Genomic DNA, 22,078 nt, shown 5'->3' on the forward strand with positions numbered 1-22,078 from the left:
CAGTGACTCCGCTGTCTGTGAGGGAGAAGAGACTTTTTTACATATTCCCAGTGCCCATCATAGTGTCTGCCTCACAGCAGGCTCTGGATGGATGGTGGATGGATGGGAGAAAGAATCTGTGAAGCTCTTGCAATAGGAGCTTTAAATTCAGACTATAGCTTGCAAAACCTTTTAATTCCAGCCCATCATCTTCACACTCAGACCAAATATGTATTTTCCCAGCTGTGAGGCAGCCTCTGTCCTCAAAGCTTTTCTGGGAAATTGACACCGTGTCCTGGCCACTCCGCGCTCTGACCCTCAACACAGCACCTGCTCTTGTGTGTCTGGCAGAATCCAGCAGAGCAGGAATGTTCTCTGAAGGAAATCACATTCATTCATGCATTTGAAACTCTGTCACATCTTTCAGCAGGTGACAGCTGCTTGGCTTTCTTGAATGCATGTAGTTACTTGATAATGGCTTAAAGATGAAAAGGAAAGTAGTGAGCTAGGAGCACCTTCCTTAAAGAACTGTGAGTGCTGTCACCGTCCTCTCCTTGCTGTAGAGCCCTGCACTGCGTCCAGCCTGATGATGGCATAGATGCCCCGTGGGGTGGGGAGAGGTTAGGGCTCCGGGCAGGAGGAGGACGGGCAGCAGGCAGAAGCTTCTGACCTTAGCCTGGGGTCCAAGGTCCTCTGCCCGCCCTGCCCTCTCCATGTTCCTTGGCCTTCCCTTCAGCCCACAGTGTTCCCTCTGGAAGGGCATCCTGCCTAGAGTGCACAAAAGTCAGGCTGTCACCTCCCCTACAAGGCTCTGCTGGCCAGAGCGGCTGCGAGAGGTGGGGAGAGGACAGGAGCATGCGTGTGCATAGGGCAGCTAGGAGGGCCGTCCTGTGTCACTGCTCTACAGGTCCCAGCTCCTGACAGCCACTCTCACCCTCTTTCTCACTTCCTTTGTGGGACAAAGGAGCGCTTTATGATCCTGTATTATTAACTTTGATAACCTATGTGTATTACGATACTGCAGCCTTCGTTTCTGTGTGTATTAACAGAGTGAGCGTAATAAAAAACCATCTGCCCTGTGGTTATCTGTTAAGATGGGCAGAGAAAAACAAAGAACAACTTGCGGCTTCTCAAGATCAGTCCTTTGTCATCCTCTGCACTCTTTGATCAGCACCTCTCTGCCCCAGACTGTCGCTCTGATCCTATACCAAAGCCTGACCACCTGAGATAGTGAGAGCACCTGTGAGGCCCCTGAGCATGCCCTGTCAGCTCAGTGTCCTCCCTAGGGCACCTGCAGCACCCCACAGCCCAGAAACAAGGGCGTTTCTGCAGGGTATGCGCAGAGAGCCACGGGCACCTCGCACGGAAGCCCTAGGGCGCCATGCCGTGCCCCTTCCTGAGGATGAAAAGTTCGGTTTGCAGATGAAACATTTACTCATTCACGTGGATAAAAATCTAGACTCGTGTAGCCCATGCCCAAATCCAGATGCAAACAGAACAGGAAACAGTTAAAACTCCTGACTGCAGATACGGCCCCTTGGAGGTCTGCACAAGGAAGCTGTACAGATGGAAAGCTGGAAAGCGTAAGTCTTCATCCACAGAATGCATTTTCTCAAAGAGCTGAAAGCAGAGTGAATATTGAGAGATTTTGCTGGCAAATGGAGAAACCGAGGCCAGGTGGAACCAGTTCCTCTGCAGACAGGTGCAAAGTCAGAAGTCAAGAAGTAACGTCTAGTCCAGTGCTCTGCCCCTGAAGGAAATTTTGGATCCTAATCTAAAGAATCTAAAAGAGAAGGAGGGGGTCCATGTACAGAAAAAGCAAAGAGAAGAAAGGAGAGGCAGCGGGTGTAGACTCAGCATTTCGGGGTGTGTGCTGCAGGAAACCAGACAATGACTCAGGAAAGGTGCGCTAATCAGGAAGTGAGCGCAGGCCGCGTGGACAGAGTCCCACCTGCAGGGACCCGGGCAGACACTGGAAACCAGCGTGTGACCCTGTCTGGAAGTGGAGTCCAGTGTGACAGAGGCTCCCCCGGAGTGGCTCAGGGAGAAGGATTTGTTTTTGATTTTGATTCGGTTACTTTTATTAGTACATAGTGGTTGCACTCACTGTGAGGAGTCGGTACGCATACATCACACACGTTAAACCTTTTTTACTTCCTCATCTCTTCCCCAGCCCGCTCCCTCCACCTTTCAGTTGAGGAGAGAGGGATTTGAAGGGGGACCCCTGAAGAGCAGACTGTAAGGTTCTCTGACCTGAGTATCAGGAAGTCGTAGCCTGTGAGAGGGACCTTCTGAAATGCCCATCCTCCAGTGATAGAGAAGGGGGCAGGCTGCTTCCGTGGGGCCGGGAGCCCACAGAGGTTGAGACAGAGCTTGCTGGTGGTCTCTGTACTTGCTGACCACCGGCCCTGAGCCTCTTCTGGTCCAGGACACTGGGAACCGGGGATGGCAACTGGGTATCCAGTGGGTCTGGCTCACCCCATGTCAGACACCACTGCTTGGTAGGGGCCATCCCTCCCGTAGACAGTCAGTCCCCCTGGGTCACCTGCCGTGATGCATTTTCCTAAAATGTGACCAGATGCTATGCTGCTCCCTTTACCTGCTGCCCACCAAAAATGGAAAAAGAAAAACCATTCCCAGAAACTGTCTAGTGTACCTGTCTGCTTCCTCAGTCAGAAGTACCATTTTTAAAAATTCTTCTCTCTAGTATCCCCACACCCCTGAGGACCCCCACCCTGAACCCCAGGTTTGTTTGTGTCACCTTCCCAATCACTGCCCTTTATCCCCCGAGTATCAGGTGAAGCCACTGTCGTGGGGGAACTGGCTAAAAAAGAAATAGCAATGATCTTTCTTACAAAAATATGAAACTGTCTTTTTAACAAATGAAATAGGCCCATCTTGATAACAGTGTGCAGAATATAATTCATTTTGCTGAAATTCTTGTAGTAAATAAGATTTTCAAAGTTCTTATAGTGAAGAACACTTTAAAAGTTAATGCGATCGGTTTAATTGAGCCGGCATTTATAAAGCAACTGGTCTGCACTTTGCCAAGTAAGACACACTGGGATGGCCGCAGAGAAGCCGGCGCAGGCTGCAGGCCTCGGGTCAGCCCATGTGGGGAGCGGCGGGGCCAGAGCCAGTCTTGAGACTGGATCCTGTTCTGCTCGTCATTGTCGGCCAAGTGCGTGCTGAGTGTCCCACTTTCCTGGCAGAGCTGTCACTGGAGTGTTTCTGCGTGGCCCAGTGTGTGGGATTCTTACATGCACTGCCTGTGCTGCGTGGAGAAGGCAAGGAGTGGGGTGCAGACGGGACAGGACCTGTAACATGCCGGGGCTCAAGTTGCCACGTGTGCTGTGTCCAGGCCTTGGGCTGAGCACTGGAAAAATAGGCTCGACCCAAGCGGCCAGTTAAACTTTCCATTGGCAGAGATTGAATTAGGTTTTTTTTTTTTTAAGGGAAATACTTCCATTTGAGTAGTTTTGTTTTTAATGAAATGAAATATTGAGATGTTAGCCCCACAGAGCCATGGGAGAGTGATTGATTAAACTCTGTGGTGCCATTTTGGACAGTCTCAGTACCAGATTCGGGCCCTGGAGGCCTTCTGGGGTTGCCGCCACCGTCAGGAGTTCCTGTTATCCCTGAGGAGGCTTCAGGCCTTCTGCCTGCCTCTCCCCCTGTTCCCAGCAGGAGCAGGAAGCAGAGGGCTTCCTGCACACTCAGACTCTGTAGTTTCTGAAAACATGCAGCAGAGCCCGCACTCCGAGGACACCAGCACTGACGTGTGATTACACTTCTCTCCCCAATCTTTCTGGGCTGCCTGGGATGAAGAAGCTGCCATGTCCTGTGCCAGGGCTTCTTAGCCAAAGCTTCAGGAGCAGATGTGCTACTGCCCAAATCAGACCCTGTTTAGAGTCGGTGTGACGCAGAGACCGTACGTTACGTGACACTCTGGGAGAGGGTTAGGGCAGTCAGCTGCCTCCTGTCACAGCAAGTTTGCAGCCAGTTCAGATCTGTCTTGCTGCCAAGTGATTTACTGAAACTTGCTGGTTTTTAGAGCTGCAGAATGGTGAAGAAAGAAATGCTGGCCGCATCCCACGTTGGGCCGGACAGGACTGCCTTTTACTCCCCGGAGCCTGCCTGGGTCTCGAGTTCTCAGCATGTGGAGGAGGCGTGAGCCAAGGGTGTCAACCTATGGCACGCGTCCTGTCCTGCAGCGGGTTGTTCGCATCTGTGAAAGCTCTAAGATGCTCGCCATGAGGGTGTGAGCTAACCAGCTGCAGGCAGTTGGCCCCCTCCAAGCACAAGCAGCCGCGGCTGGAGGCCTCTGGAGGTGCATGCAGCCCGAGACAGCTTCCTTGCCTGTGTCCAACCTCTCCGTCTAAAATAAGGGGGTGCCCCGGCTTGCAAGCAAGGCTGTTTCACAGCAGTTATACCGAAAGGCTGTTGCATTCCGATAAAAATAATGCGTAGGGTTATCACCTTGAGAAATTATAATGGAGGCCAGGCATGGTGGTACGCACCTGTGATCCCAGCTACTCAGGAGGCTGAGGCAGGAGAATTGTTGCAAGTTTGAAAACAGCCTGGGCTACAAAGTGAGTTCAAGGCCAGTGTAAACTTCATAGTGAGACCCTGTCTCAAAAAAGAAGAAAGAAAGAAATTTTAATGGCAGAGGATAAGAAATTACCCTAAAAAGGTTTGGACAAGCAGGTGACTGATAGGGCCGTGGCTGACAGCCAGGAGAAACCAGGATACCCCAGCTCAAGAGTGCAGCACAGCAAAAGGGAGCTAGCTTCAAGTGTGCACGTCTGAGTGTCTCCTACTTAGGCAGGCAAGGCTCTGCACTGGCCCAGGTACCTCAGCCCAGGCCAGTGCGGTTCTGTTAGCAGGTTGCCTTCTCACCTCTGAAATTACAGGGAGCTCCGCACACAGGGTGTGCTCTCCAGCCATGAGAGACGGGGGAGGTCTCAGCACCTGTACGGCTTGCGATCGGATTTTTGGTTTTATGAATTAACTGGGTAAGAAGTTGGAGAAGATTCCAGATATAGGAGCAGCCAGAACATACAAGACCTTGGCAGGGAGAAGGCAGAATGTGATGTAGCCAAAAAAAAAAAAGAAGAAAACCTGGCTTTGTGGACTGTCAGCAAGGCCAGCGCCCGGAGCCTCACTCTCCACAGCGCCCTCTTCCGCTGCCCAGGGAAGCTGCCAGGGGAGGAGAGGTCAGGACCACAGCAGCTGGGCCTCACTGGCCTCATCTGCAATCACGGGCCCCGAAGACACCACCTCCTCATCAGAGTCACCAAACCTTGTGGCACTGGGGGTCACCAGGCCAGACAGTGCTCAGCCTCACTAGCACGATGGTGGCTCCCAGAAAGTGGGGCAGCGAGAGCTCAGCTAGCATGAGAAAGGCTGGTGTGTGAAGGACATGAACGGACCTTCGGGGCTGTAGAGAAGCTTTCACTCCCTCGAGTGTTTGATGTGTCGTCTTTGTTTTGGGTCTGGTTTCTTCCTTTATTTTTGTCTGCTCAGCTGGAGTATCATTTACGTTTTAATTTTAAGAACACACTGCAGCACACTGACCACCACACACATGCAGTAGTAGTCTGCCCATAGGCCAAGTCTGCTTCCCTGCCAGGTTCCGTTTGATACCCTTCTCAGAGGTGTGAAAAAGAAGGGAGACATCCTGTGCAGCCCAGAATGCACAGCGCTTGCTGCTAGGGTCCTCTGCAGGAAGCTCCAGCCCCTCCACCTGCAAACCAGCAGTTGCTACCTGGCGGTATACTTTCCTTCCTTTGCTAGGATTTTGTATAACTGAACTCATGTAGTATGTTGCCTTCTCTGTCTGCCTTCTTTCTCTCAGAACACTTGAGATTCATCATCAGGTTTCTGCATGTGTGAGTTCTGTACTCCGTGCTGGTCTGCAGGGCCATGGCTTCCCATGGAGGCAGCCTGGGAAGTGTGGGTGTGACTAGGCCTCCCCTGTTCTGAGCTCGTGCAGGGCTGGAGTAAAAGAAAAGACCGCTCCAGAGGCGGTGGCCATGGCCTGGGCCCGGGCCCGCTCTCACTGACTTTGTCTTTGCAGGCATGAACAACCGGGAGGTGCTGGAGCAGGTGGAGCGCGGCTATCGGATGCCCTGCCCGCAGGACTGCCCCATCTCTCTGCATGAGCTCATGATCCACTGCTGGAAAAAGGACCCTGAAGAGCGCCCCACTTTCGAGTACTTGCAGGGCTTTCTGGAAGACTACTTTACCGCCACAGAGCCGCAGTACCAGCCTGGAGAGAACCTGTGAGAGCCGGCTCTGCAGAGGCCTTGTCCCAGAGGCCCCCACCCCTACCCATTAGCTTTCAGTTCTGTAGCCAGCTGCCCAGCAGCGAGAACCGTCCGGGATCAGATTGCATGTGACTCTGAAGCTGACGAACTTCCATGGCCCTCATTAATGACACTTGTCCCCAAATCCGAGCCTCCTCTGTGAAGCATACAGACAGAACCTTGTTATTTCTCAGACTTTGGAAAATGCATTGTACCGATGTTATGTAAAAGGCCAAACCTTTGTTCAGTGTAAATAGTTACTCCAGTGCCAACGACCCTGTGCTTTCCTTTTTTTAAAATGCAAATCCTATGTGATTTTAACTCTGTCTTCACCTGATTCAACTAAAAAAAAAAGTATTATTTTCCAAAAGTGGCCTCTTTGTCTAAAACAATAAAATTTTTTTTCATGTTTTAACAAAAACCAATCAGGACAGGTGTTTTTTTCTTTTTTATAAACATGAATGTATATAATACACGTCCCTGTAGATGGACCTCGTGGGTGCTATGTGGAGCCGTGGCCTGGGCCTGAAAACCACAGGACTCAGAGGGAAGATTTTATCTGCATCGAAGCCCTGGCTTGTTCTGAAATCCAGCAGCCTGGCTTTTGGTTTCTGCAAGGCATGATTGCTTTGTTCTTTTTGTTCGTTTAAATTGCACTCTTTTGGTTCACGGCTAAACTCGATGGTTGTTACTTTGGCTCTTCAGGAACCCTTGGGCTGAGTTCACAAGTTCTTTTACCAGTATTTGATCCAACTTGCTTCGATTTGTTCTTGAAACTTAGAAGTGAGCCCATTTAAGCAAGCAGCCAGTCCTACCGAGAGAACTGAAAGGCAGATACCACACAGACTTCTTGTATAAAAATATGAATGCCGAAATGTTTCAAATGTTTCTTATTTAATAAATCTTGTAACCACATATAAATGGTCTAAAACCCATAGCATTGTAGTCATGGCAACCTACTAAACTTTCTCATGCAACTAAAATTTCTGGGAAAAGTGAGGGTGGGGGTTGTATCTGTCCCATTGTAAAATAAGTGTTTTAAATGTCCTGTACTGCTAATGGATGATTTATATGTTCAAGAATTCTCCAGTGGAATAACTATGCACTAGTTTACATTTCATGGGGATGCACAAAAAAAAAAAAAAAAAAAAAAGTATTACATTTTTAGTTGCTGTTTGTACCAACCTTGAATTACATGTTTAACAACAAATCAAAAATTCGATTTCTATTGAGTTTTAATAGCAACTAAAACCAACCCTGAGGTCTTAACTCCTTTTTTGTTATGCTTTATTTGTGAGTTTACATTTTTAAATTGTTTAACTTTCTTAATTTAGTAATTAAAAAGAGAGCATTTTACATTTGAATTTTTTTGTTTATTTGTTTAAATCTCAAAAGGTCCCCTAGGAGTTCTCTGACATATCTGTCCCCCACACCAGATGGTAAAGAGTCACCTGGTGGATTTAGCCATTGTGCAGTGATTTCCCAAGGACAGAAACATTCAAAACCTCTAAAGATGCCTCCTCCCTCCACAGGCTGGGCAGCTCTTTCATCATTCCAAGGATTCCTAAAGCAGGTGGGCATCCCTTAACGTTTTGATTTGTTACACGTGTTGTCTGACTGGAATTTGATGTGTCCTACAGTTAGGAGAAAGACAGTTACAAGAAGCGTCTTTTTGTCGTAGTCAGTAAACATACTTCCAAGTGTCTCTCTGCTTCCGTGAGAAGCTGCTGCTCAAGGAGAGAGCTGAGTGTGTCCGAGAGAGCTGCCGGTGGAGTCCAGCTAACTGTCCAGGGCTGGCCGTGCTGTCACCAGCTCTGGGACCTAGAGCAACCACAGGCTCATGACAAGCAGCTCCCCTCAGCTGCCTGGAGATGAGGGTTTGGATGAGATTCCCTTTTAGACCCCTACAGTTCTAATACCCTGTGATGTGACGTGGAGACGCGTGAAAAAGACAGTGTTGCTACTGTCGTTGTTCAAATGTCTTTTTGATATCTGGAATGGAGCTCAGGACCACACTTGCCGGGCAGGCGCTGTGCCGCTGAGCTGTATCCCCAGCCTTCAAGTAACCTTTATATTTAGAAAGGGTTTCCAACATCTGGAGAGATTAAAAAAAGTAAAACAAAGATTGTTTTGATTAACCAAAACATTATGATATAGTTTTGGTATTAATACCTTAGCTAAATTGATAAGATCCCAAGGTCTCACTGCGTATAATTTTTATCACATTATTGGCCAATTCACTAACATATTCTTGATGTTTTTTAAAAACAACTTTATTTTTAATCTTTTCATCTCACTAAGATAGATAATTTGCAGATAGTCTCTAAAGCATTTTTGTTTGTATTTTGACTCATTCCAAAAGCAATGAAAAAAAAACTTGTTTTAAACAGACATTTTCTAAGAAAAAAAAAATGTCTTCAAGCCAAAATATAGCCTTTAATCAACTGAGTTCATTTCGAATTCCCTTACATATAAGCCAGACTAAGGACTTGGATCAGCTTGAGGGAATGCTTTTTACAAGGTGCTGGAGCTGTTCTGAGATGCTAGCGATGAGGTTGTAGAGTGAGATTAAAAAGAAGGCATAAATGCAAAGAAATCAGAGGCGTTTAGGGGGGTTTTTCTTCTACGAAGTGAATGTGCTTTCAAGGGATAATCCTGAAGTCACCTCCAGGAAGCTCCGCCACCTCCCAGGAATCCAGTGTCCCTCACCAGTTGGAGAAGTTTGGAGCAAGGAAACCACATTCCATGACCAGAGTTCCCTTGTTAGGAAGAAAGTTAGCAGCTGGTGTCAGCTAACAGTGAACAATTTTCTGCCGCTGGTAACCTGGTAATGAGTTTCTGCTGCGTTCCCTCAGGAGCGCTGCCATCGGGCCTTGGTGCTGGATGGGGAACCTTTCAATAGAGAACCCCTGGAGAAGACCGCTCAGGAAGCTCAAACATAACTGAAACCGGAGGATTCCATTCACCCCATTCCCATGGCAACTTGTGCTGTCCCCACACATGGCAAGGAGGACCAAAGAGCCCTGCGAGATGTGGGTGCCCCGTGTTAGCACATCCAGGTCAAGACCAAGCAAGTGACACATTTGGCTCTGCCTTGTGTCAAGAAGTAGGTATTTTCAGGAGAAAAGGTACGGGCGTATCCACCTTGAGAAAGGCAGGAGGGCTCCTGTGGCTGCATCCTGGCATAAGAGGATTTTTCTAGTAGCACCGGGGCTGTGAGATTTTATCTGCAGGTCCCCGTGGGGCCTTAACAATTTCTACCGTAGTAATTAGAATGATTCTTTCAGGAGTCTTGAAAGAAGAAAGTTTTCACCAGCACGCAGAGGAGAATTATACTAAAGCCCACTGCAAAGGGATGGCATCTATGTATTTGTCAGGACTCAGGACAAGAGAACCTTGCTGGACAGGGCAGGCATCCTAACACATTTATTTGAGTAACATGATGTTTGTTCGTTTGTTCCTGAAAGGTATTTTAATGGACTTCGATGCTTTTTTATTGGCTTTCTTTCCACTGTGTATTATAATGTTGAAATTCATTTAGTCAAGTATATCTGCTGAGAGGAAGCTAGGGAGAGGAGGAAGACTACCTTTGATTTTGAAGGAAGCAAATTTTAGTTACAAAAACAACGTGGTAGGATATAAAAGCATTATCAATTATATTATTTATTTAATTCTCGATTAAAACTACAGCAGAGTGTAATGAAAGAATAGCATCTTTAATGTCTCTGAAATGTCAAAGGAAGTTCTCCTAATAAACTAAATCACATTTCATTCGTTCCCAACCTGCAAAATATTCAGAATTCCATGGGAGAGGGTTGGGGTGTATCTCAGCGGTGAGGTGCATGGCCAGAGTACATGAGGTCTTGGGTTCAATCCCCCAGCATCAAAAAAATAATAATAATTCTGAGTCTAGAAATAAAAGTGACTTTTCAGTGTGTCGGGAATCATCCTCATGTGATCAATGACAAACTGCTGCTCCTCCATTAGCTGGAATACCATGCTCCTTTGGATTGCTTGCAGCTCTTAACGTTGTGTGTTTGGCATCACAGATATATTTAACGATACTGCTGTCCTGGCAGTGTGTTTTCCCTGCCAGACAGTGTCTCCTTGCGAACATAAACTGGCTGTCTTGCTGCTTTCTCTGCCCTGCGCCAAGGCCAGTGCTGAGTTTATGCAGACGTTGGACGATGCATCCATGCTAGATGGATGCTCTCCATCCAGTGGGTGAACGGTCTGCCTTCCAGTGACACACGTCCGCCTCAGAACCTGCTAAGCCCACAGATTACTGCATGCTGCCCCCAGCACTAGTCCTGCACCTTTTGAATGTGTGGTCACATCTTTGAGATGTGACACAAAGTCCCCATCTATAACCGGAAATAAACACCATTGATACTTTCCCCAGAACTCATCCCAACACCAGTGTGGGTAAACCCCAGAAGCTGAGGCTGGGATGGACTGAATAACACCAAATGATACACAGTCTTAAAGTGACTTTGTGCCTCATTTTGGCTTGGTAATTGTATGGAAACTTGGTATTCCACTCCCTAACGTATCCATCTCTGTCTCCTGTAAAATTACTCACCCAGACCATCTGACTGCATGATATATTCAGCCTATGGCTTTGAATAGCCCTGACACACTTTCGCCTGACCAGGTCAGCATCTGTAGCCCATGTGAGAATCTCAACGTGAATCCATAAAACCTTTCTGCCCATGTGGGAGAGGTCAAGTTGGCCTTGACTAATTCTCTTATCTGATTTCCTTTTTCACCCAGGAAAGAAGATGGGACAGGGAAGGAGGGCTTTTGATGATAAGAAGGGGGTGGAGACCCCCCAGAGCCACCTGGGAGTGGCAGTCTGGCCCAGTCAGCCTGCTTCACCAGTATGCAGTGAGGGGGCGGGAAAGATATAGACACTGGAAAGGAGGACGAGACCAGAGCCGGGAGGAGAGGAACCTTCTGGAATAAAGATGGAGAGAGCTGTGGATACGTGTAAGAGCTAACTATTCATTCCTTAGTACAGTCTACATCTAAAAGACCCCCAAGGCCTCCTGTACTCACGGGCATGGACTAGGATCAGCACAGCTGATTTGCTGTTTGGAGGTAGCCCAGTCAGAAGAGATGGGTCACTGGGAGCACGGTCTGGAAGGGTGCGTTCCCCCAGTCTCCTTCCTTCGGCTCTGCTCCCTATCTGCCCTGCTATGAGCAGCTCCCCTCTGCTACGCCCCTGTGCCATGCTGTGGCCCCCTTAGAGCCCTTGACTATGAAACAGGAATCAGAATAGCCCCTCTTCCCCTAAGTTGCTCGTGTCAGGTATTGTGTCTCAGCAACAGCAAAGTGACGAAGACAGTCCTTCCCTAGACTTTTATTGTACACCTGGTATGGGCTGGACTCTGTGCTTAGCACTAGAAACTTAAAAATAGACAGTTAACATTCACAGCCCAGTGGGATGGAGCCCCGTTAATATAGCCGTAGTGCACTCTGTGGACAGAAGTTGGCAAAGGCACCATCCCCTGCCCCATGTGCCAGTGCTGGGAGGCCTCCTGGAGGGACTGCGTTCAGTCTTCAACACAGGGGTGCTGCTTAACGGGATGGATCTGATACATCTTGGCCCTGAATATGTCACTTTTGATTCCCAGCCCCCAGTTAGGGCTACCTCGGCTTCAAGCATAAAAGTATGAAGAAAAGCCAAAATATGCAAGAAATCTCTCTTCTCCCCTCCCCTTCTCTCTCCCTCCCAACCCCAATAAAATCATTTCTTCTGATTAGTGGACCGAATGGAGGAGGTGGTGAAAACACCATTCAACTACAGACACTGTGATTTTTTCCTTTTTAAGCCAGAGTCTCGCAGTGCAGTTCAGGCTGAACTTGAACCACTGTGCAGTCCAGACTGGCCTCCAACTCCTGACAGTCCTCCACCTCAGCCTCCCAGGAGCTCGAATTACAGGGTGTGCCACCACCTCCAGAGGCTGCGGAGTCTAAGCAGGTTGTTGTGTGTGGTCCCAGCTGAAGTTTAGTTGGAAATATATTTATAGACTATGAGAATAAAGGAACTGCTGGGAAAGAGACCAGGAGTAACTCTTACTATCTCTTTTAATAACAATTAGTGGGAGTTTCTCTCCTGTTTATAAGCTCCTTCTTTTGTTTCACTTCCTAGGCAGGCTGTTTTGCTCGAACTGTCACGCAATATGCAAATTCATGAAGAAGGTATATACTAGCAGTTGCAAGACGCTCTGGTTGTTTTGTTCTGGATATTTTTCCTTTGGTTAATTATCAAGTGTCTGCTATGTAATAATCGATGAGTAGCTAATTGGAAGCAAGAGACAATGAAATGAGTATTGTTGGGATAGTGTTTTAATGAAAAGCATACATGTAATTCTGTGGGGAGATACCACAAGAGACTTTATCTTTTTGGGGGGTGGGGGAATGTTTACAAAAAGATTCATTTAAGCTACTCGTAAACTGGATCCAGTATATGAATCCTTCCACCCAAGTGGTTAGCAGGGCAGATAGCAGGGAGGCGGCCACGTGCCCCGGATGGCTCAGGAACCCAGACTGCACTGTGGAGCCCGCAGGTCCCTCAGTTCCCAGAGTGAGGAAATGGTAAGTGAATGACAGCAGTTGCCTGGAGAATTAGGGAATGAATAACAATGCTTTCTGGTAAATTAACCGTATTACATTGTGCACAGGAAAGTGATGGGGGGAAATCTTGTTAAAAACTGAATAATAATTTACCCACATCATTTACGTAAAATGCATAATTTTCCTAGTTCAGTAGACTTTAGTTTGATTTAAAATATGAGCTCCAAGACTGTTCACCAAAGCGTAATTTGGGCGATAATGAGGAAGGGGAAGAAGAATCAACTGTAATCAGCACACCCCTTTGTGAACCAGCTCCCCTCCCCCTTCTTACCTATGAATTTCAGAAAATATTTGCTCAGACATTCCTGAAGGTTGCTAAGTGAAAGTGCAAAACATTGGTCATTGTCACTGCCGTCACTAAGCCATGACCTCACCACGTTTGAGGGGGAGAGCAACGTTTCATTCTGTTCAGTGTTTTCTGCTCTCACTCAAATACATACTAGGTTTTGAGTAGTAGGGGGAAGATGGAAATGCAGCAGAGCTATACTTAAAACAGCAAATCAAGAACAAAAGCACAAACATGCAGCCAAAGGAGACCTTGGAAGATACACGGATAAAACAAAAGGCTGAGCTTGGCTGGGATTTGTTTCAACATCAAATGCAAAATGGAGCACATTGTTCCAGCGATAAAGGTTTTTGCAATCTGTAATCCATCTAGAATAAAAAGGCATTTTGACAGTCGGAAGCTGCACTATTGCTGTGAATCATGAGACTCGCTCGTGACTGATGTAGGATTTTTCCCCACCAGAGTGGTCAGAGGTGGCCTCGAATTTGTGGATACACCAGGCGTTTCTCTCCAGCAGGTCTCACCTGTCACTTGATGTTTGCCTCCCTTTTCTTCCTCCTCTTCCATCCCCTGCACCCCTGCTCCCCCATCACGTTAGAATCATACGTTTTTTTTCTGGGATGTTCCTTTGTTCCTGCATCCCCATCTCTCCCCAAAGGAGACTGCATTTGCTCATTAAAGTCAGCCCCTGGGTTCCTACCTTTCGAGATTTTCCCCTTCTCAGAGGCCTCCTTTGTCAGATCCATCCTGTTGACAACTCTGCTGACCTTATAAGGCTGAACTTTAAACCCCAAAGCCCAAAATTTACCTCTTAGGTGCTGTTCTGCTGGTCCTCTCCATTTCTCCCATCTGTCCCTGCAATGCCCACCACTGGCCAAGGATTTATCAGAATTAGTTCTGTCCCTATGCCTCCTGCTACTTGCTATAAATCACCTTTATGCATGTAGAAAAATCCACCCCATCTCAAGACACTTTGCTCCCATCTGCCAGAAAATTGCTGTAATAAACATGCAAAAGCGTAATGACGGGAATGTGAATGGTGCCCCTAGAAATGTGTGCTGTGTCACTAGCACGACTACATGGGCCAAGCCGGTAGTCTGAAATCACCTGCGCTCTCCTGGAATCCTGCAGGAAAAACCACTTACCTTTTCATAACAGTTTGCCATTTCAAACACTAAATCTTTCAGTCATTAGTGGAAGTGACTTAGGGATCATTTCTGGAAAAGACAGAGAAGCCAGACAGCAGTACGTATGAGGCTGAAAGACAGGCGTGGTACTGCACAGCTATAATCCTGTGTTCTGCAGGCTGAGGCAGGAGGACTGCACATTCAAGCCCAGCCAGGGTAACCTCAGCATGAAACCTGCCTCAAAATTTAAAAAATGGAAAGGTCTGGGGATGGAGCTCACCAAGAAGATTTTAAATGTTCAATCTCTAATACGGAAAAAAAAAAAAAAAGACTTTCCATCACATAGTTTAAGCGTTGAGCTTCGACCAGCCAGCTAAGCAGACCAACAACCAAAACTACCCTGAGCGGGCTTCCAGGAAGCATCCCAGAAAGCTGAGAAGTCTGAATGTTGGGGTGCAGGGGAACGTGGCCTTTGTTTGTGCTGGGGTCACCTGTGACCTGTCTCTGGCTTTGGTGCCTCAGTTCTCGTTTGTCCCATCTATTCTGCTCCCTGATGTCCATTCAGCATGAATGTGCACCCTGGTAATCTCCTGCTGTATAACAAAACACTCCAACACTTAGCAGGCAGAGCTGCCACCCCACACCCAGCTGGAGAGTCGGGGAGGCTCCCCAGCCACTCTTCACTCACACAGCAGAGCCAATCTCAAGAACCCCAGCTGACTCATCCTGAAACAGAGTCAAGCTGCCCCACCAGTCCTGCCCAGATTTCAAACTTCTGCACAGCATAAATGATTGTGGTTTAAAGCCGCAAAGCTTTGGGATCATTTGTGTTGCAGTAACCACTCACCAGAACATGTGGCCTACACCAAATGCGCTGTGCCTCCGTCCCCACATCTGTCTAGGCTACCTCCCTCCACGGCAGGCAGCATCGTGGAAGCTAAAAACTACACCTCCCGCATCCCCTTTGTGCCGTGGGGTAGGCTCCCCAGTGAGCATTTTTGCAGAAAGTTTGGAAGGCAAAATCGAGGTGGCTGCCAGTTTCCTGCCGCTTGTGGCCATCTCCTGCTGGGAAACGAGGTCAAGAGCCACTGATGTCCAGCCTCCAGCTTCGTGGGTGTCAATTAAAAGTCAGCTGCGAGGTGATGGCAGCTGGGTTCCACATTCCAGCAGGCAGGCAACGCGCTGGTGGCATAGAGGTGCACACCATGCCCTCCCGACCATTTCCTGCCTTTTCTTTTCTCTTTTTTTCTCTTCTCTTCTCTTCTTTCTTTTCTTCTTTTTAGGTACTATATTCTTCAGGCCAACAGAGCCATGGCAGCTTCCTGAGCCTCACCTCTGTGCTGTGGCTGAGGCGGCAGCTCTCCGGGAAGACTGGTTCTGCCACTCCTGGGATTCATGCAGGCTACTCACTCTCTCCCCGCCCTTCTCACAGGTTCCTGATCCTTCGTATGAACTCCTCTGGTGGCGGGGAAAGGGAGACGAGGGAAGTAAAAGACTGAAGATACGTTACATACCTGTACCAACTCCCATGCTGAGGGCCATGGTTAGGAGTACGAATGTACTATATTAGTAAAAATTTTTAAAATACCCAAGAGTGACTTCCTTCCTGTGATGACCCCTGTGGCTGATACCCAGATGAATCCAAAAGTTCTGTTCCTAGGGGCTGGGGATTTAGCTCAGCGGCATAAGCACCTGCCTTGCAAGCAGGCGGTCATGAGTTCAATCCCCGGAACTGATAAAAATGAAAAAGACAAAAAAAAAACAAAAAAGGCTCTGTTCCTTTTCCACCTTTCCTTAGTGTTTGTTTACTTCTCCACTTTCATTTAATTATTCTTTTTTTTTTTTTTTGTCTTTTTCATTTTTATCGGTACCAGGGATCGAACTCACGACTGCCTGCTTTTTGCCGCTGAGCTAAATCCCCAGCCCCTTAATTATTCTTTTTAACAGATATCTCCTCTATGTGCCTAGCAATGTACTATACCTGGAGGAAAATCTTTTCTTTTTTCTTTTTCCTTTTGAGATGATGATCCTAGTAAAGACACCTCTGGGCCCCAGCGGCTCCAGCTTATTTTTGTGACTAAAGTTCACACTGCAGGTCACACTGCACCGGTTCAGTTTTCTTGTCGATGGCTGGTTTTGCCCACACTGGGTACCCTGAGTCTCTGCAGTAGAGACCGTCTGACCTCAGCACTGATGACACTCACCACGTGGCCCCAGTCAAGAGAAAGTTCGCCGTGTCCTGTTTTAGGCAAACTAGACTCTGAGTCCAGAGTCAGCGCATCTCCTCGGCTGCTGTTCCTACCTTGAACGCTGCACCAAGCTCTGCTAGCCTTTGATGCGAGAGCTCTCCCGGCCCATCACAGCGGCCTCAACTATTAGCCCAGTGCTACTTGTCAGGAAGCTGAGATTTGGGCCTGAGTGCCCGGGTGGAGGGTGGGCCCATTCACACAGATAAAAGACTCCGGAGAAGAAAGAGAGTGTAAGCAGGGGAGGGCAGGTGCGTGGAGGCTGGCACATGCGGCAGCTGCCCCTGCCTGTGGGAGGGGACCCCGATGACTTCCTGCTGCATGGGCGTGCAAGTGAGGACTTCAAGTCCTGCCAGAGTTTAGGTTCAGATCACAGTTCTGCCACTCACTAGCGATGTGGCTTTGGGCCAAGTGACTTCACCCCTCCGAGGTGCCGAGCTTCGCCATTCTCACATATAAAATGGGTTTCGGTGAAACCTCAAGCCGTGTGTGTACAGCATAGTGCTTGGTGTGGGGCAGGAGTCTGAAATGTGTTACAACTTTCCCTCCATCCTCGGCCTCATGGTGGAGAGTCATGTTCCAGTTATGTCTGATTACATCATTCTCTTTCTCAGAAGTGACGGCTCTGCTTATCCCCACTGCTGGGATGGGACTGCCTCGCCAATGCCTCTTTCTTAAAGTCCTCCAGTGGCTTACCACCTCCACCGAAGGGTTGTTCTTCCCACAGGACCCCCTCCCTGCCCTCCTACCAGCACCGCTGACATATGAGGGGTAGAGGTCAGACTGTGGGAACCAATCCACTGGGCACCATCAAATCGTCTCCTTTGAGCTGGAACGAAGCGTCAAGAGACTGGGGATGGATGCTTGGCCTACAGGTTACACAGAGGCAGGGCCAGAATCAGTCCCACAGAGGAGCAGAGGACATGGCCTAGAGGGAAATGGTGACTGGAGACCACAGGCCACCAGAGACAGGGATGGAGACAGCGGTCATCCATGCTTTCGCGTCTGGAAGTCGATTGTGTTACCTGAACACCGTGTCTTCAAGATTCTATTGAGCCATGAAGTACATCTTCAGTTCATTCAAGGCTTTCTGGCTTCAAGTCTGGCCAGCTCGTGTGTCCCATCATCTCCATCACAATCCCTGCCCTAATGCTGGCTCTGCTGCGTGAGCCACTACGGCTCAGGAATGAGCAGCTCTGCTCCAGGCTTTCTGACATTCACCTGCCCTCACCTCTTCCTAAAGCTTATCCATGCTTCAGGACCCAATGCAGACACCTAGGGCTGGCTGCCTCCGAGAAGTTCCTCAGAGTAGCCCGTCCCCGGCTCCCAGTCATTCTGTACCACTCACAGCTGCACGTCTGCTGTGGATGTCAGCAAAGGTTCCTGAGTTGTTCTTTCTGCCTCAAAGCTCACTGAGGGTAGGAACTTGGCACCCTTTAGGTACTCAGATATTATTCTGAATTTAATACGAAGGTTGGAATCTTAAAATGCAATCCAAATTTATTCCATAACAATGCCAGTATAAGACATTTTTTGTTAAAATGGAAATACAGTTAGAGAATGCTTCGGATTAAAAGGATGAGGATCAAAGGGCACTTTTTTGGCCAGGAGTTCTAAGTCTTAGAGATCCAAATAAATTGTAGACTTTTTATTTCCTGAACTGATTGGAACCATAACACTGGGTTTGTTGCTATAATAAAAAACTTTCTGGTACTTTTAGTCTGGTACAAATATTGTCGCCTCTTTACGTAAGTGTTAGGATTGCTCTTGTCTCAAATTAAAGTGTGTAGGCCTTTTGCTGCCATCTGGAAGCCTGCTTCAGGAGAAGACTTCCATGTTGACCAGGAAGGCTGCAGAAGCCTGAGACTCTGCTCAAGGCCTCCTAGCAGGATAAGGCATGTGTGGATCACAGAAGGACACATGTCCACTTGGGATCAAGACCCGGTAGCTCCGGGTCAAGAACAGAAAGCACACAGTACCCAAAACACGAGCTGCATTTTGCGAATACGTAAGAGTTTCTCGATGAGAATCTTGAGGGCAGATGTCCTGGCAGCTGGTCCCTGCACCTGGTTCAGCCCTGGGGATGCTCTTCCAGCTGCGTACACCGCAGTCTGGTGACTCCCTGTGCCTGATTGTCCCATGCTCCCTCTGCACTAGGGACTGGGCTTGGCGTCTTAGATCATGGGTTGTGTAGTTCAGGTTGGCCTTGAACTCACCGCAAGCCTCCTATTTTGGCCTTCTGAATGCTGGGACTACAGGCATGCTTCACAGGGCTTGGATCAATATTAATTTTGATATAGTCTTAGTTTTAAAATCTACTATTGAGTTGTCCCATCAAACAGTGTTTGGAAGTAAGCATTTTCCTGGAATTTTCATTTTTTTAGCAAGAGTTCAGATGATACAGACGCAGATATCCAAGAGCCACACTCTGGGAATATGGAATAGTGGTCTGTTAGGGTTGATACATTTGCGTCAACTTGAGAAGTTTAGAAGTTTAAATAAGCCACTTGACTCAGTAGGGAGCCAGGATCTTTACTGTGTAAACAGTCTCATCCTGTGCAAGAATCGGGCTGGGAGATATTGTGAGTGTCGAACTGCCCTGGAGTGGGGTGCTGTGTACAATATAAGGGAAGAAAAGAGGCTTGCGTCCCCCCTTTTGCTCTTGCTGTTTTGCTTCTGCCTCCTTGAAGCGTTACCCTGGTCCCATGCCACTTTGATTGGAGCCTGCTGATTATGGTCTGAAACCTCCACAAACTGTGAGCTCAATAGACTTTCCTTCCTTCATTTTGAGTGTGGGGTATTTTGTCTCAGCAATGAGAGACAAGTAATCAAGACATGGTCATCTTAATTACCTATTGCTACACTAACACTTTACTTACAGAAATTACCTCAAAACTCAGTGGCTTAAAATTCCATGGTTTGGGTTTTAGTTTCCCTTCTCTTCATGGATCTGCAGGTGGACCCCCAACCCCGCTGCCCCTGACTATTCTCCAGGCTCAGAGTTCTGACTTTCCTGGACCAGGACTTGGCTCAAGGATTCCGGTCAAGTACGTGTAAGTCTGTTCTGGAATGCCGTGTCCTGGGCCATAGACAGTGGCTTCCTAGAGAACAAGTCAGTGTTTTGTGTTATTACGGAGGTATCCACACCAGGCCAAGCCCTTTCATCTCTTTTTAGATGGCTGGCTGCATTGCACTAGCTAACGTACTGTGAGTCGGCAGACTGGCAGCGGGGCACATCTGTTGGCTGCTAAGTATCCCTGTCCTTGGTAGAGGCCTTGTTAAGTCACAGCAAGGGACGAGAAGGGTCAAGATGGAGTCTTAGTCCATCAGCCACAGTGGTGAGGGGTGAAGGCTTTGGTACCAAAAAGACTGTGGTTTCCATCTCTGCCTATGTGACTTTAGGGTGATCACCAAACAAAAAGGTATAAATCCTATCGAAACATTGCATAATCCATTTTAACGTTTTGTTTAGAAGAGACCAACAGTCGTAAGTCATACATTGAATGCTGAATTCATTAATTAGATCTCAGAACTGCTTTGCAGCAATGTGGTTCGTCAGTTTGCCTGTGAAATGCATATTTCTCCCATTAGAGAATCAAGTCATGGTCCCCTCACACGCCCTTGTTAAGGTGCCATTTGCATACCTTCCTTTATGTTCGTTCACATTTTTGGGGTTTAAAGAGATTCACTGTATTGCTCAGGTTTTTTATGCTCTTCAAAGAAAAAATACAGTTAACTGGTATAAATCCTTAAAATATTTAAATTTTTAAAAGTGTAACAAATTAGTGGCATTTTCCAAAATTTTATTCATCTCAATATTATTTTTGAACTTTTTACTTGAGTAGAAAACATCAATGCACATATAAATGTTTTTAATTGAACATAATCAAGGATCTTGATAATAATTACTGCATGAGATTCAGCCTGAGAATTTTTCATGTTGAAAATTTTTGACAATACCGAGTATTTCAGAACTTTATTTCTCAGAAACTATCTTTCCCCCCTGAATTTAGAGAATCTTACTTTTGTAAGGAAAAATTCACAAATGTCAGAGTGTTGCTTACTATCAAAATATTTTCAGAAAACACGGCTCGTCTGGTGCTGAAATCACAGCCCAGTCTAAGAAGCATTTACACAGACAGATTTTAAACTGAATCTGACCATAGAACACAAGCATTCGCATGGACATCTTAATTTGCTGGGATGGCCACATTGGACAGGAGAAACTTATTTCTCACAATTCTGGGGTCTGGAAGTCCGAGATCAAGTTGTCAGTGGGGCTGCTGTCCCCTGAAGCTCCGTCCTTGGCTTGAAGATGGTCACCTTCTGGTTGTGTCCCCAGAGTCTCTGCTCTGAGCATACACACTCCCAGTAGTGCATCTCTGTGTCCTGACCTCCTCTTCTCACACCGACACTAGTCGTGATAGATTGAGGCTCACTCCAAAGGTTCATTTAATGGGTTCTTTTTGCTTTGTTTTGTTTTGGGTTTGGGGGGAGTTGGGGAGCGGAGATTGAGACAGTTTCTCACCGTGTTGTCCAGGCTGGACTTAAGCTCACTATGTAGCCCAGGTTGACCTCGAACTTGTAGTAACCCTCCTGCCTCAACCTCCCAAGCACTAGGAATGACCCACATCTGGCCTCAGTGACCTCTTTAAAAACCCTATTTTCAAATACAGTCATATTTTGAGATACTAGAGGCTAGAGCTTTAGCATATCACTTTTGAGAAAACATGGTACAGACTATAAAAATAGACATAATGACTTTTAAAATTGGCAAAGCATTGTTGAGATACAACTTTCTGATTTAATTTATATAGCTTAATGACTTTTTAAAATATTCTTCCAGTTATGTTATCATCACCAAAGTTGATTTAAAAGCATTTCATTATCCTGAAAACATACACACACACACACACACACACACACACACACACACACACACACCCCTTGTAACTGTTTCTTTCCCAATCCCTTCCCTGTATCCTGGCCCCAGGGATACACTTACCTACTTTCTCAATAGATTTACTTATTATGGGTATTTTATTTAAATGGAATCATATAATATGTGGTCATTCATAACTGACTTTTTTCACTTTGTATATTTTTGCAGTTCATTCATATTGTGGTATGTATTGTACTTATTTTTCTATTGCTGAGTAATATTCTATTATAGCAGGATACATTTTATCTGTCCATTCATCAGCTGATGGACATTTGTTTCCACCTTTTGACTATTGTGAATAATGTTGTTATGAGCATTCATGTGTGTGACGTAATCAGAAAGAGATATTCCATCTTCGTGTATTAGTTAACTTAACATTCTTAAAGTATCATTTCTCTCCAGTGGACCTATAGGCATGGCAGATTCCCAGCAGAAGTGGGGAAATTGGCAAGATTGTTGAATTTATAAAGAAATGCAAAGCACTTGGAATAGCAAACCAGTGTGAAGGATAACAAAGTCGGAGGACTCTTAACACCAGACTTGAAGATTTG

The 22,078-nt window shown here is 47.0% G+C and overlaps 2 protein-coding genes across 9 annotated transcripts in view; one reads left to right on the forward strand and one right to left on the reverse strand.

Moving 5' to 3' along the window:
- The window catches only part of Fyn (FYN proto-oncogene, Src family tyrosine kinase), a 193,218-nt gene extending 186,506 nt beyond the window's left edge, over window positions 1-6,712 (forward strand). For all 7 annotated transcript variants that reach the window (XM_063252372.1, XM_063252374.1, XM_063252370.1 and 4 more), the window contains one exon: window positions 6,059-6,712. In XM_063252372.1, the coding sequence (XP_063108442.1) occupies window positions 6,059-6,267 (209 nt within the window). In that variant the 3' untranslated portion in view covers window positions 6,268-6,712. The remainder of the gene's footprint in view (window positions 1-6,058) is intronic.
- Window positions 1-22,078, reverse strand: part of LOC111755825 (uncharacterized) — a 166,240-nt gene that overhangs the window by 8,459 nt on the left and 135,703 nt on the right. The window contains exon 3 of one of the 2 annotated variants that reach the window (XR_010048505.1): window positions 7,418-8,382. The exons of the other annotated variant lie outside the window; for it this stretch is intronic. The gene's annotated coding sequence lies outside the window, so the exon portion shown is untranslated. Of the gene's footprint in view, window positions 1-7,417; window positions 8,383-22,078 lie in introns of those variants that run through there. 2 annotated transcript variants of the gene reach the window in all.

This window comes from Cavia porcellus, unplaced genomic scaffold, assembly GCF_034190915.1.
Source record: "Cavia porcellus strain 051 isolate PalLab524CR breed Dunkin Hartley unplaced genomic scaffold, mCavPor4.1 scaffold_7, whole genome shotgun sequence".
Lineage (NCBI taxonomy): Eukaryota > Metazoa > Chordata > Mammalia > Rodentia > Caviidae > Cavia > Cavia porcellus.